Genomic DNA, 14,240 nt, shown 5'->3' with positions numbered 1-14,240 from the left:
TCTTCAGGTGGACAATGTGTGGGCCGAAGGAGATTATTTTTAGAGTCGGCCTCAGAGAGTAAGCAGGTCTTTGATTCTCGGTAAAGTAAAATTTTACATATTCAAGCAGTGGCCTTTGCCAGAACAAAACAAAGCCCTTTAGCTATCAGGCACGCAATAATCACATCTGGGAGGTTTGCGAAAAGCACCCTACAGAAAGAACCAGCTCACCAGCTCTTGCTCTCCTGATGAAACAGGTTTGCATTTTTTAACTGTATAGTTTATACTTCCCTAAACCATCAAAGGAATTAAACAACAGTGTGGCTAAATCTGATGGGGGACCTATTGCGAGGAGGCAGCCAGCAAAGCTCCTGTCTCCTGTGCTAGAGCAGGTCCCGGGGCCAGGCTGGGAAGAAAGCCATGCACAGAGAAAACAGGAAGTCCTGCCTCCCCCAGCCAGTTCCTCGCAGCGAGCACTCCTCCCGGGCAGGGGGCTGGTGGTCTGGGGAGGGCGGCATGAGGAAACCCTTTGGTTGCTTTATTTCTACCACACACAGGGAAAAGAGCCTTAGGTGGGAGGTTGCTGGGTCGCCTTCCTCCTGTGGGCAGGCCTTTGTCCCTCTCAGGGAGGAGCGGTGCTTTTAAACCCTCGCTGTCCACCAGAACCATCAGGGGGGACTCTGAAAACCCCACTGCCCAGGCCACATGCCGGACCGACTACGTCCAAACCCCTGCGGGAAGGCCGTGGCATCGCCGTTTTTTAAAAATGTTCTAGATGGTTCCAACATGCAGCCAAGGTTGAGAACCCTTGAGCTCAGATCTCATCTGGGCAGCCCTGTATTTCAGTTGTGGCTGAGCATGTGGAGTCCGAAACAGACATGCAACAGTGAGATGCCTGTCCACAGCGTCACAGAGGGCCAAGGGCTGAACACTCAGTCATTTAGTTCTCTTTGAAGAACGCCCCCCCACACCAAAAAAAAAAAAAAAAAAAAAAGTGGACTGCATCGACAGAGGCAGTAGACGGAGTGTTGTGGTCACAGTGCAGATTCTAGTTCCGGCAGCCCCGAGTTCAGATCCTGTGATTTGGGGACCCGTGAGCAGTGCGATCCTGGCCTGGCTCCCCCATGGCCCCTGAGAATGATGATCGTACACCACGGGGCTGCCATGCATATTAAAGAGCGCCTGGCCCACGGGCGATGGCTGTGCCCGGCGACTCGGCTCTGACTCCTGTTTCTCATCATTAGACTGTGAGTTTGCGCGTCATCTGTAGATCCCCCACCGTCCTGGGCTCCGGCTCAGTGCTGGCTGTTTTTCCAACAAAGGCTATCGCAACCCAGAAAAATTACATTCGACTCTGGGACTGTTTGGCATAAAAGCTCCTAACTACCAAAACATTCTTCCCTAGGATAAAGGCAGAGAATCCCAGACAATGGCCGTTTGGATATTCGCCAGCGTTCGCTGGAGTTGGCTTGCTTCCAAGGGTCTGATGGGCAAGGACCAGATTTGCATTCCATTCAGAGTCACGCAAATGGCACACATGGGGTGGGGGCGGGGTGGGGGGAACTTTCCTTCCAGCGAGGGAATCAAACAGGAGCAAAAACCCTCTCCCAGCCCATTTTTCACAGGTGCGCGTTCACGAGAACCTGCCCCGAGCGCGCACTCGCGCTCCTGCCAGGTGCTCGGCGGCCCCGTGCAGCGCGGTGGTGGGGGTGGAGGGGGCGCTGCGGAAGCCCTGGCTGCTCGCGGGGAAAGGTGGGCTGTGTGCGTGGCTCGCCGTTTCCGGAGGGGCCACTTCCACTCGCTTTCCGAGAGCAAGAAGTTAAAGCCGGCGGGGCAAACCCACGCCAGGGAGGCCGCGGCTCGGAGCGGCCAGGGGCACTGACCGCGGCCTTGCGCTGGCTTTCCGCGACTTTTCAGAGACACTGGAGACCCTGCATCTTGGAGGCCACCACGTGCCGCCTTGTCCCCCTGGGCCGTGGTCCCGGGTCAGACCTCGCACCCTCCTCCGGCCACAATCATATTGGTACCAAATTCTAGAGGCTTAGCAGTTGTCAAGGGCCTTGGCCTTTTAAAAACAACACTTCTACAGAGAATTTCACCCCAAGTCGTAAAAAGCCCATTTCGGGCTGGAATGAACACCTCCTCCGTTTGGAATCCAGGAGCCGCCACGTCCACGCGTGGCGAGCACGAGTGAAACCTCTGCTTCCCGGGGTCATGAGGGAGGGGCGGGGGCGGGCGCGGACCCCCGCCCGGCGCGGCCGGCCTAACCTCGGGCCCCGCGTGCCGAGTCCACGCAGAGCGTGAAGCCTCAAGCTTCATTGGCATCCTGTACCACCCGGATTTCCATCTGCACCCCTGGCATTTCAGACGCTAAGCTACCTACGGGGAGGGAACGTGGCACTCTATGGCTGCCGACGACCGGCGCGCACAGCGGAGTACGGAAAATAAGGAAAATAACGGTGTGTTGACAACTGTGCGATTTCGTCACTCACCACGTGTGAGCTCGGGGCAGTTTTTCGGGGCTCCCCCATTGCTCTATTGTAAACAGCTGAGGACCATTGGAACCTAGACAAAGAAAGAGAAACCAGAACTGAGCGTGCGCTTGAGGCAGGAGCGACCGAAGGAAAAGGGGGGGTGGGGGTGGGCGGGGCCCAGGCACCCTCGAGGGCTGCGGCACAGTATTTACCATTTAACGAGAGGGGACATGTGTTTGCACAGCCTCACAGCAGACTCTGGCTCACCTTCCGAAGGAAACGGAGCCAAGCTTGACAGACACAGCTGCACACGGAGGTGCAGACAGCTGCCGCCTGCAGCTGGACCTTGGGAGTTCACATTTGAAACTACTTTTGGGCCGGGGGGGGGGGGGGGGAGGGGGAGGAGAAATGGAATGGGACCTTTCATAAGCAGGGGCCTTTGAAAAAGGGATGTGTTACATCTATAATAAGGACTGAAGAATTCTGCTTCCTGGAGGCGGGAAGTCCTTTAAAGGTTCAGTTTAGAATCACAGGGATGATTCTGCGAAATCCAGTTTTTAAAGAAGAGACCAAAACAAAACACACGCAAACGAACAGGAGGGGGGGTGGTGGTGTCTTGCTCACCATAGAGTTCGGCAAATCCATTCATAGGTACTCGGGATGTCCCTGTGACGAACTGCAGTAACCGGATACGCTTCTCGGCATCCATCAGCAGTACAGCCTATAACCAGAGGCAGAAGGTCGTTATGTCCCCCCCACGTGATACGCGGCGCACGCTGCTGTAATGCAGCCGAGCAAACGCAACCTTAGTGATCCTGCCATGGAAGATCTAGACAGCTGACTCTGAAAATGGTCATTTTTTTTTTTTTATGGCCACCACCCTACTGGCCTCTCTCTAATCTCAGAGAAAGAGAAAGAGATCGCAGTGTCTCTTTCTTCTTCTGCCAATAGTCAAAATAAATGACATAAAAAGCAAACTCTTTGATGGCACCAAGCTCGAGTGTCTGTGTGTGGGGCTTGCCGGTTCCTCCGAGCCAATAATAGATACACGGGGTTCAAGGAGTGTCAACGCCAGGCTAGGAGATGGGATTTCAGGCTGTAGACAGATCCTCTAAAGATACCGTTTTATAAAAAGCAAGAAAAACAGAGGCACGGATAGGCCCCAAAATAATCTGTGTATCTTACATATCTGAATTAGCAAACAAATTGAGTTGGCTTTACTGGTAAGGTCACTTGAACCGCTATGAAAAAAAAATATCCAAAATCAAAACTGAGTAAGACTTGGACTAGGATTTAAGAGCCTGCTTCTTTCTTTTTATCTCTACGTCTGCTGGCACTTGAAATATTAAATTCGCATTAACATTTAGAATGGATATCAATACAGTAACATTTAGAAATTTAAAAAAAGTGTTACGATTTCTTATTTCTATACAATAAATAATCAGCTTTTTTTCTGTGATTGTTCTTTTAAAGTTAGTTTACTATCTCCTTTTCGGACCCACTCAATTCTTACTTCACTTTTCTCCTAAGCTAAACAGACTGCAAACACCGGCCCTAAGATAGTAAATCAAATTTCACTTGTCGCCATCTTTGACTGAAAGATAAAAAAGATCAAAATGTTTGTCGGCATAAACAACAACAACAAAAAAATTGAGAAAATGATTTTTAACTCAAACCGGCATCTTGGAAAAGTCAGCCCCAAAGCATGTTTTTGCCCTGAGAAACCTCCCATCATATTTAAGCTTTGGAGGACTAGTTCAAACTCTTGAATCCCATGGCCTCCTTTTCAGAATTGGTCTACTCAACGGTTCCTCAAACAGGAGCCACTTTAATTGGCGGTCAAGGAAAGGTCATGTGCTTTGGCAAGAATCAACCTTATTCAAGGGCAGTTGTCGGTTGTCCACTGGAGTTACAGAGAAATATGGCAGGAAGGGCTGTTTCTAGTTCAAGTCTGCCTCTTCTCTGCCCCAGCAACCTAGGTCCTAAGTTCCAGCAGCTGGACAAGCAAGATCACGTGAAGGGTGGCACAGAAACCTGCCCCCCCCCCCCTTACCTCTCCCTGTCCCCCCGGCCTGAGCCAGTGGAGCAGCAGGGCCCTGGGGGCCCAGGACTCACCTTCCAGAACCATTGAATGACAGGGTGGTTTGGGCAGTAGCCGTTTTTGTAAATAGAATGTTGTCTCCAGTCATTCACGTCCACGTCACCGAGTCCGCACATCAGCAACTAGAAAGGAGAGTGACCAGATATAAATGGGGCCCGGTGTGGACGCCAAAGAGATGGCTTCATGCCAGCACCAGCACTTGGTCGTGTGCAAAGCCGGTAAGCCGGCAACTCATAAAACAAATGAAGGGAATATGTGTCCCAAATTTTACCTGCCCACACAGGTCAAGGGGGACCCGACAAGGGGGGCCCAAGTGTAATGGTTGTGCAGGACACACTTCATATTGGAAATGAAGCCTCCAGATCGACTGTCTTCCCTCCCCTGCAAGCGGAGCACGGTGCTCCTAGATTTCCTTCCGTTCCATTTATATCCGCTCATCACCCTGGCTGTTTCCCCTCCTGAGAGGTTATTTGTCTCGATCGAAAACAGCTTCCCACCCACAGAGAATCAGGGCGTTATGACAGCAAGAACTCGTCTTTCCCAGATCCATCGACCTGGGTGAAGGCGAATCGCCCATCTGTTCAGAGGCCTGGGGATGCAGACCTGTACTAATGCTGTAACCGGCTCTTTGACTTAGCAGTGAGCCCGGGGTCTGCTTTCTTTAGTATCTAACCCTCCAGTAGGGAAGGTTTCCTGTAGACAAATGAACACGACATTCCCGCTGAGGTACCTCAGTGAAAAGGAAGGAGAACTAAGCCATAAGCCTGAAAACCAGAGTGCTAGGCCTAACTGTGCCAAAACCCTGTTGAGTGAACCTGTGGGGTCATGAACTGCTCCCTGCCTCAGTTTCCCCACCTGTCCAATGAAAGGCTTATACTACGTGATTCCTAGGACTTCGACTATCTTGAAGTTTCCATGTTACGATGAAAGAACAGAAAGCCGGTCTACGAGAAGTGCTTCGGTGGATGGGCCTTGGGTGGATGGCTAACCGGGTCCCACCAACAGCCTTCCTTGTTCTGTTTCTCTCAATGTGACAAAGGGTGACAGAGTCCTTTGCTTTTTAAAACTGCCCGTTCTCATCTACGCCAACTCAAAGACGTTGAAACAATCTAATATCAAACTACTCCTGCTACTGCTTGTTGCCTTCCGATGTTTCTCCTTACTCAGCACAGATGGCTTCAAGTTCACTGAGACATCTGACCCACAGCCCCTAGTGGATGGTTACACTCACCTCCCGGCCAAATCCGCATTTGGCTGCCAGGGTGCGTGTGCCATGGATGTGCAGGGGACTCAGACAGCCTGGGCCTTGGGAACAGGGTGCTACCACCCCAACGGGCTGCTGCAACCTTGCCTCTTTTAGAAGCAGCAATTCCGTCACCTCGAGCAATGGGCCATGAACCCAATTCAGCTAGCTAAGTGGGCCTCTACTTGTCTGGCATGTCCCAAAACTGTCCTCACCTGGGCAAGGCATCTACAGGTGACTACCTGTGCTACTTCCTGACATTCAGGATAGCAAACAAACGAGCCTCTTAAAAGATCTGTAGTACAGGTCACCTAAGCTTACACCCCAGAGTGTATGGATCAGAGAATATTAAAATAGCATATGTAAAGTAATGAGAAAGTTTTAAAAAACCTACTTTATACAAAATGTTCACAATACAAACCTCCAGCTCATTTTCATCAAAAATTTTAATCAAATCAATAGGAAGCAGTTCGGTGAATCCCTGAAAGAAAGAAGCAGAATCGCCCTAAATACCTTTTTCCTTGGAAGAGACAAACTTTACAGGAAAAAACAAACTTTTTTCATTAGCCAAGAAAAATACATTCTTTACTAACGATTTACCTATCAGGGACCGTAGCCAGTAGTTGTTCCTATAAAAACAGCATAGTCACGATATTAAAAACATTCGAAAAAGAGTAGAAATCTAGAGGGTTCAGGCATTTGAGTATTTTTTGAGAGCCTGTGAAAACATGGGTTACTGCAGGCAGGTGGATTCCAAAGCCATTTATGACACACTGCTGTGAGCCAGGGTGTCCTAAAATACACGAGCCCCACACGAGCAGGAGAAGGGAGAGTGCAAACATCGGGCACCGAAGGCACCCAGAAGAAACAGAAGAGGCGGCAGCGTGCGGGGCACAGAGGACACTGGGCCCGGAACCTGCTCCGGCTCCTGGCTCTGGTCACCAGCGAGTGCAGGGACGAGGGACAAGACCCTCCACGCCCCGCGCCTGGCATGGGGCGGGCTTCTGGAAGTATGGGTGCCTCGCCGGGATCTGCTTCCTGGGGTTCTTACTAAAGTATAAAACCTGCTGTTCTCAAGGGCCCCAACGCGTATTTTATAAATGCTCCTACGCCCTGAGCACTTTTGAATGTTGTGCCCGGGGTGGGAGCTTTATCGCCACGCGTAGGTGGCTGAGCCGGGGTCAGCTCAGGAGCGGTGCCGACGAGAACTCTGCCTCGGTTCAGAACATGCACTTGGGGCTCGTTCGCTTTAAGTGACTACTACCCATTATTAAGATTTAAGATCACTTTTCATCAAAGTGAACCTTTTTTTTTTTAACCCTTTTCCTGTTTAGAAAAAAAAAATGCAGCTCGCTGCCAGTGTTCATTTAATAGCACGCATAGGAATGCGACGTTCTCTAGGATTTGACATTTTCAGTGATCGAGGATTAGTGTATTTTGCAAACGGAAATACCACTACTAAAACCAGAATGCTATAAAGAGAATGAGGTCATTTGTTTCCAAAGACTATCGATATAGCAGAGCAATGCAAAAATAATAATGATAGCAAGATATTTCGTGGCCGACTTTGGCAGTGAGGTTAGGACTGTAATCCTTGCGTTCTCTCGGGGTAAGCGCTGTAGCCACAATCTACAGGGCAAGCGGGAAATGGGCTAAATCATGACGCACCTCCCTCCTCTGCACTCTCCGCTAGGGGCCTCCCACAAGGGGCCTGGGGGCACCGCCGACATTAAATCCTTGGGTCTGAGAAGGGCCTGCTTCGCCTTTAATAGGGTGCAAGCTGGCACAGGTGGCTTGGTATGAGATGAAAACCCAGCTTGGGAAAATGTGTCTCCCACGTGCGTGAGAGGAGAGACGGGTCTGAGGAGCTGTCGAGACAGGCGTGACGTGACTGGAGGCTGTTTTACACTGTTCCGCCCCCGAGCCCTCTGGTTTCCGAGGACCCGTCACCGCAGCAAAAGGCAGAGAGGTGCGTCTCCCAGCCCTCGCTGGGGTCCCGCCCGAAACGGCAGGACTGCGGGTCTAGCCTCTGTGGGGACCCGTGCTCTCATGGTTCAAGCTTGTAAAAAGTTCTCTTTCCAAACAGTTACGGCAAATTTAAAAACAAGAGCAGCACAGCAGGAGGACACTAAACAAAAGACACACGGAAGCGTGGCGGGGCCGCGGCCGAACGCGCCTGCCCTAGAGATGCTTTGAGGGTGTGAGCGGGCCGTCCTGACCTCCGTGCTGTGGGCCCCACGCCGTGCCCGTCTCGCTGTGTGGTTGTTCCCGCCACACCACCCCAAGGAGCGAAGCCATCCTCCCTCAACCTGTGACTAAAAGGCGCAGGCAGACAACCCTGGTGGGCACAGCTCACCTCCAGGAAGGCGTTCATTTGCTTCTGGACCCTGTTCACGAACCTCCATTGGATGACTAAGCTGCGGGAGAAAACGGAATGGTATGTTAACCACCTTCGTCATCACTAGCCCTCACGTCTTGACGACTGTGGGTGCTTCTCGTCAGACAGGGGACGGAAATCTCTGTCTATATCGGCAAAGGCAGGGTGGGGCGGGGAGAGGGTCCCGAGGACACACGCTGTTCATTCATTAATTCTTTCCAGAGTAAGCGGAACGTATGTGGAAAACCCGAAATCTCTCTGAGGATTTCAAAAGAATAATTTCCTTCTTCCCTCAGCTCAAGCCTTAGTTTATCAAAGTTGCTCTATAACGTGACTACATGGAGAAAAAAGGGAAGGTCCTGGGGTCTGAACACATACCTGTGTGTGCATAATGTGTGTACGCACAAGCTCGCATACATGCACATCCACATATGTACAAATACGTACATGTATTTTTAAAGGGACTACTCAGTACAACATATTTCGTCATATATTTCATTCTAGTATCCAATGTACTGATTTTAAACAATGACTTTTAATTTATCAGCAAAATGACTGACGTGAGTACTTCAACACCAGAATTTGGAGGATTAATGGTAAGACCTCTTTAGGCAACGGAAATCTATGGAAACCATTTTCCCTGTGAGGCCGTCTGATGCAAAGCAGAACTTATTGCTGGGTGAATCCACTTTGGATTCCACTGAAGAAGTGTGTTTTGTCATGGAAGAGCACCAGGACCTTGCCATAAAGGGCTGTGACCTACAAGGGGCACCATGGCAACGGCCCTTGAGGACCAGCCCTGCTCACAACCACTACCGGGCCGTGGCAGGCTTCACTGCACTGAGCTGCCATCATCAGCAGCCTTCTTCCTGCACCAGAGAAATACAGGGGTCAGGGAGCAGGCGGAGATTTCAATCACCCTTTTTTTTCAGTGAAGCTAGCTGACACTCTGCCTAATCCCATGCCCACCGAGCTTGAAACCTAAAAGAAGTAACTGCAAAGAATGATGCACAACACACATCACAATGTCTGAATCCTCAGACTTTCGACCCTAGTCACCCTGGGGTGGAGTGGATTTAAAATCTGTTCAAAGTCTGTACTTTCCACATAAAGACAGTGGTGTCTGGCAGGCTGCTGTCTGCCTGCTAAGTCTGTCCAAGTTCAAAGCAAGTGTTTCAATTATTGTGAACAGGTAAGAACGGTAGTATCTTGCTTCTAGATTTTTATTAAGCGAGCTTTTAACTTGGGAGTTTAGCAGAAGTCTGCTACGTAACACTCCATGCTTTGTCAGGGTCTCTTAAGTAGAGACTCCGACACTCTCCATTCCTTCCTTATTAGGAGGGACAGACAGGAGGGTCTCCTTCGCAGATCACACCCAAAGATACCAAGACCCTTGGCCAGTTCTCCGCGTTAAGTCCTCCTGCCTGATTACGTTGAGAAGAGAGGAGAACACCCAGCACGTTGAGAAGGAGTTTGCTGAACACGAACAAACTGCTCAGGCCACGGGTCCCAAACACTGCTGCGCTGACCTGGTCCTTGCACCTGAATCCTGGGAAAATCCCAGACCCGTGTGCTTGAAGCACACGTGTATGCCCAAGAAAAAAAAAAAAAAAACTGTGACGTGCCCAGCAGAGAAAAGTGCTCCTGCCCAGTATAAATAAAGGCCCTCGGAGTACTCGACAGGTGGACTTCCGAAGGACTCAACCTTTTGTGCCACCGACTGAGGTTGAGGCTGGGTTAAAAAAAATTACAAATACCAAAAACAATTCATTACATTTGCATGGGCTCAATTTTCCTACCCATTTTCACCATTCCCCTACATTTTCATTACGGAAAAGAAGTTGTCAGGAGAGGGATAACAATATTTTATCTTCGGTGGTTCCCAGTTTTACCCCACTGTGCTTTGACGCCGTACTCCATGACTGCAGGTCTCGGTTTTAGACCGGCGCGTCACGTACCGCAAAAGAGCATCTGCCACGCTTCTCAACGATGAACACCTTTTTCTCCTCCCGCTGCCGCTTTATACGGCAGCTCCCTGAAGTCACGATACAAGTCAAACGTCCCATCCCATAATTCAACTTCCCGCTAGCCGGAGCCAGAACGGGACTCGCGTTGTTGAAACTAGGTCCGTTATACGCATGAACTGTTTTAAAAGGCAAGGGACGTCAACCCGACATGCCGTTCAATTTAATAAAAGAAAAAGTAGTAAATATGGGCATACGTACTCAATATATTCCCTTTTGTTTTCATTTGTAACCATTATTTCTGACCCATTGGGCTTCAGATCCACTTGATACGTCTGTAATTACAAAGATAAAACCACGGTCACCATCAGGAAGTTGTTCTGCATGTTATTACTGAGTAATAATATCTTACTATAAAAGGAACATAAGCAAATTTTCTTCAGAAATATTTTCCGGCAAATAGGCTTTGTGTATGAGAGGATGTCTAATGAGGTTTTTAAGCTGTTACGACGTTACACATGTAAAGATGCTATCATTAAAGGCAAACTCTTTTATTATTTGAATTTTAATTATTCACACATTTAGCAACGATGCAGAGGAAGAACATTTTTCATCTGCTATTCATTTATCAAGCAATTATGTCGACAGAAAAGAGACGGCACGTCCATCAGGACTGCAGAGAGTCAAGTTCTACTGTGTTTTGTTTCTGGAAACCAGATTTTATAGTCATCGAAAAAGATATGTGGAATTTGCTTTAAAGAGGCAAAACACAGGAACTTAACGAAAGAAAGAAGCTTAAGAAACGAGGCTGGTGAGATGAGGCTGGTGAGATGATTTACCTGATCGTAAAGACCAAAGCGGCAGAAATCAAGGCGTGGCTTTCTCCTGCACTTCGGGCCAGCCTTGGCCTAATATCAGTGCGAATGAGGCAATAACTAGCAGAAGGGGGGAGGGGGGGAGCAGGGAGAGGCCAGCCAACCGTTTCACAAATAAAATGTTTAGTCTCATAAAAATTTTGAAAAAAGAACAAGGAAAAAATATTACTCGAGACTCCCCTATTCAAAGATAACCATATGAATTTTTGGGTGGGATTCCTTTCAGTCTTTTATTTTATTTTATTTTTTTTCCCTACACATACTCGGCTATATCTGACAGTAAGCCAAGGCTGAGGGAAAGGGTTTTCCAGAATACGTTTCTGGGTTGCATCCATCATGAGGGATGAAAAGGTTTCAAATCTGGAATGAAACCTTTTGTTTTGGCAGAGGCCTATGCTCAGTGATCCTCAGCCACCCCTGCCACACACAGCTGGGGACAGACTGGGCCCTTCTGATCTGACTACGTAGGTCCTGTTTATCGCCAAAGGTTTGCTCTGATTATACACTTGATTATTGTTCCTACTCACGCTGAGAGTTTTTTTCAATCAAAGCACACTGTTCTAGTCCATTTATGTGTTTACGTCTTTCCCTCTTCTTCTTTATTTGGGAAGGATCTGGTTTTCCACCGCGAGGCTGAACTCCAATTCTAACGACGTTCAGTTCAGCTCTTTACTTTCCCAGTATGAACCTTAATCGTTACCGTATTTTTAGTTCTCTTCAAATCCTTCCTTCCCGTCCACGTTCCCCCTTTCCACTACTGCCTTTCCACCTCATCCAGTTTCCCCCTGTGGATCTCTGCTCCTCTCCTGTCTAGGCCATGGCCATGCTTGAGGATGTTAAACATATTTGCTTAGGGAGTGAGTGGGAAAATTTCTTACAGTAAAATGTTTTCAGTTCTTTGAAAGTTACTTGGAGGTTTGTGGACACTACTTATTTACACGTTTGCAGAATTTTTAAAATAAGCCCATGAAGGTTTTTCTTTCTCTTTCCATTTCTTGCTCCTCAAAGATTGTCTTGCTATTTCCTTCAGTAACGGAATTTTTCTAGCAGATTCACACGAAACAAGTTAATAAACCCAAGCCCAGTTCTTGGGAGTTGTAATTTTCAGAGGGCTATTAAATAAGAGGCTCAACTATAGATGAAATGGGGTCTGGAGGGGAAAGGAGAAAAACACCTTTGGGGACCTTTGAAAGCAGCACCCACTGATGAAAAGAACAAAACCAGCCAGTGATTTTGAGTGCGATAAATGTTTCCTACCTATACTGTCGATGGGAGTCTAACTGGTTCGACCTTTTTGGATGATAATTTGGCAACAGGCATGAAAATTATAATGCACATATCCCTTTTCATAATTTCTTTTAGCACTTACACCAAGGGAAAAAAATGATCAAGTGTAAAAAATACATATTCCAGGATTATAATCATTGTATTATTTATAGTGAAATGCTGAAATGGCCTAGAAGCCTACTATCAATAGGGTGTGGTTAAAAAAATGTGTATGGTCAGTAAAACGGAATTCGGTGTAGCTATGAAAATGGTATACACTGACATTTACTGACATGGAAAAGTATCTAGGATATATTAAAACTATGCATTGCACTCTCATTTCTGTAAAAAAAAAAAAAATGTCTTATATGCATGTGTTTACAGAGGATAATTCCAGAAGATATATTTGAAATTTTAATTGTGATTTTTCTCTAGATGGTTGGAATGATAGGTGATTTTTATTGCACTGGCTTTATTTTTACCAAAGATTAATATTTCATAATCAGATAAATAAAATTGTTTTTTTTGGGGGGGGGGGAGGGGTGCAAGGCACCACAGTATCCATCCTAAGTAAGGAGGTCAAACAGCCACGGGTCAGGGGGTTGGTGGCCCGGTTTCACGGCTGGTTCTGACGTAGGGCTTCTGCGGGAGGCAGTGAGTGACAGAGGGCTCGAGGACAGGCGCAGAAGGGCGGTTTTCACGTCTGCTCCCTAAGCCACCACGTGAGGATGAATCCCTCCAGCTTGGGCTCCTCGCGGGTGACGTTTTAGTGGGTAGTCATGGCTGCTATTCGAACGCCACTTTTTCAGCTGGCTTCCGGGGGCTGGACGCCGACCGCTTCCTGCGGCCCAGGTGTGGGGTGAGGCTCATCACAGAGGCCCTCGCTGAACTGAGCCCGCCAGGCAGGTGCCACTGCCTCCATTCCCTCGCTGAGAGGGGCGCTCCGACAGGAAGCGGAGAGGGCCGGGGTCGAGCCCCAGGTGGCCTGACTGCAAAGCCCGTACGACGGGCTCGGCCTGCCTCTGTGAATGCGAAGTTCTCTGGCCGGCTTCCGCCTCTGCCCACCCGTCCTAACCACGTCCTCACCACGGCCTCGTGGAGTTGGTGTGTCTCCGCCCTCCCCTCCCCCACTTCACGCTGGCTAATTTCAGACATCGCTGCCACGGGCAGGGAGCGACCGAATGCGCTCGGTGACTGCGCTGCGTGTGCCACTGGGGCACAGGGGGCTGTCGGCCTGGCCGGGGGTCAGCAACGGGCTTCGTCCAGTCCTGAGTGCAGGTCCGACAGAGGGCGTGTCCCGCCCCTCCGTTCCCACACCAGAGGCGGTGGCCAAGGCCCCGGCCGGTGGATGCTGACGGAGGGCACAGAGCGAAGGAGGACGGAGCCAGCGTCAGAAGGCAGGCGTGTGCTCCCTGGCGGCACACCCCTCACCCGCTCCGCTGGCGGTTCCGGCCACCCCCACCCCCCTCCCCACTACACTTCCGCACCTACCCGGTGACACCGGCTTCCCCGGACGGCAGCGGCCCGGCCTCCTGTGTGAACTCTCTCAGGACCCGACAGGAAGAACGCGACCGCGGTGCCTGGCATGCAGGCAGTACTTGTGGGGAAAACGCCCTATTTCTTTAAAGTCCCCTGGCCTGACTGTGAACTTAACTCTCTTCCTAAAAGCTGTCAAGACCAGCGCGACCGGAGGCGACGTGACTCTCACAGCTAAAATGCTGGCTGCACACACATCCCCCCAACCTTTCCAAGATGCCACATGCCAGACGTCTGGGGACGTCTGGGGACTCGCTGAGACACTGTCTGGATCCCGCGAAGGCGCTGGCCTCAGGAGGAGTCGGGTTTGGCTCTCCTCCCGTCCTGGTGCTCCACACACGCCGTGGGGTGGTCCGTGGGACCCAGGCCTCCCTCGCCCCCTCAGCCCCGCGGCAGACACCCAGCGAGCGACCGCACTCAGGCTA

General features: G+C 49.8%; 1 protein-coding gene across 13 annotated transcripts in view; it reads right to left on the bottom strand.

Annotated features, from left to right (window-relative positions):
* NEDD4L (NEDD4 like E3 ubiquitin protein ligase) overlaps positions 1-14,240 on the bottom strand; it is a 297,333-nt gene that overhangs the window by 6,805 nt on the left and 276,288 nt on the right. For all 13 annotated transcript variants that reach the window (XM_016129127.2, XM_016129128.2, XM_016129129.2 and 10 more), the window contains 6 exons: positions 10,400-10,473; positions 8,154-8,214; positions 6,219-6,278; positions 4,569-4,676; positions 3,078-3,174; positions 2,472-2,544 (listed from right to left, as the gene is read on the bottom strand). In XM_016129127.2, coding sequence (XP_015984613.2) covers positions 2,472-2,544; positions 3,078-3,174; positions 4,569-4,676; positions 6,219-6,278; positions 8,154-8,214; positions 10,400-10,473 — 473 coding nt within the window. The remainder of the gene's footprint in view (positions 1-2,471; positions 2,545-3,077; positions 3,175-4,568; positions 4,677-6,218; positions 6,279-8,153; positions 8,215-10,399; positions 10,474-14,240) is intronic.

Source organism: Rousettus aegyptiacus, unplaced genomic scaffold (assembly GCF_014176215.1).
Source record: "Rousettus aegyptiacus isolate mRouAeg1 unplaced genomic scaffold, mRouAeg1.p scaffold_m13_p_12, whole genome shotgun sequence".
In the NCBI taxonomy this organism is placed as follows: domain Eukaryota; kingdom Metazoa; phylum Chordata; class Mammalia; order Chiroptera; family Pteropodidae; genus Rousettus; species Rousettus aegyptiacus.
This window is presented reverse-complemented; position numbering and strand designations above follow the sequence as displayed.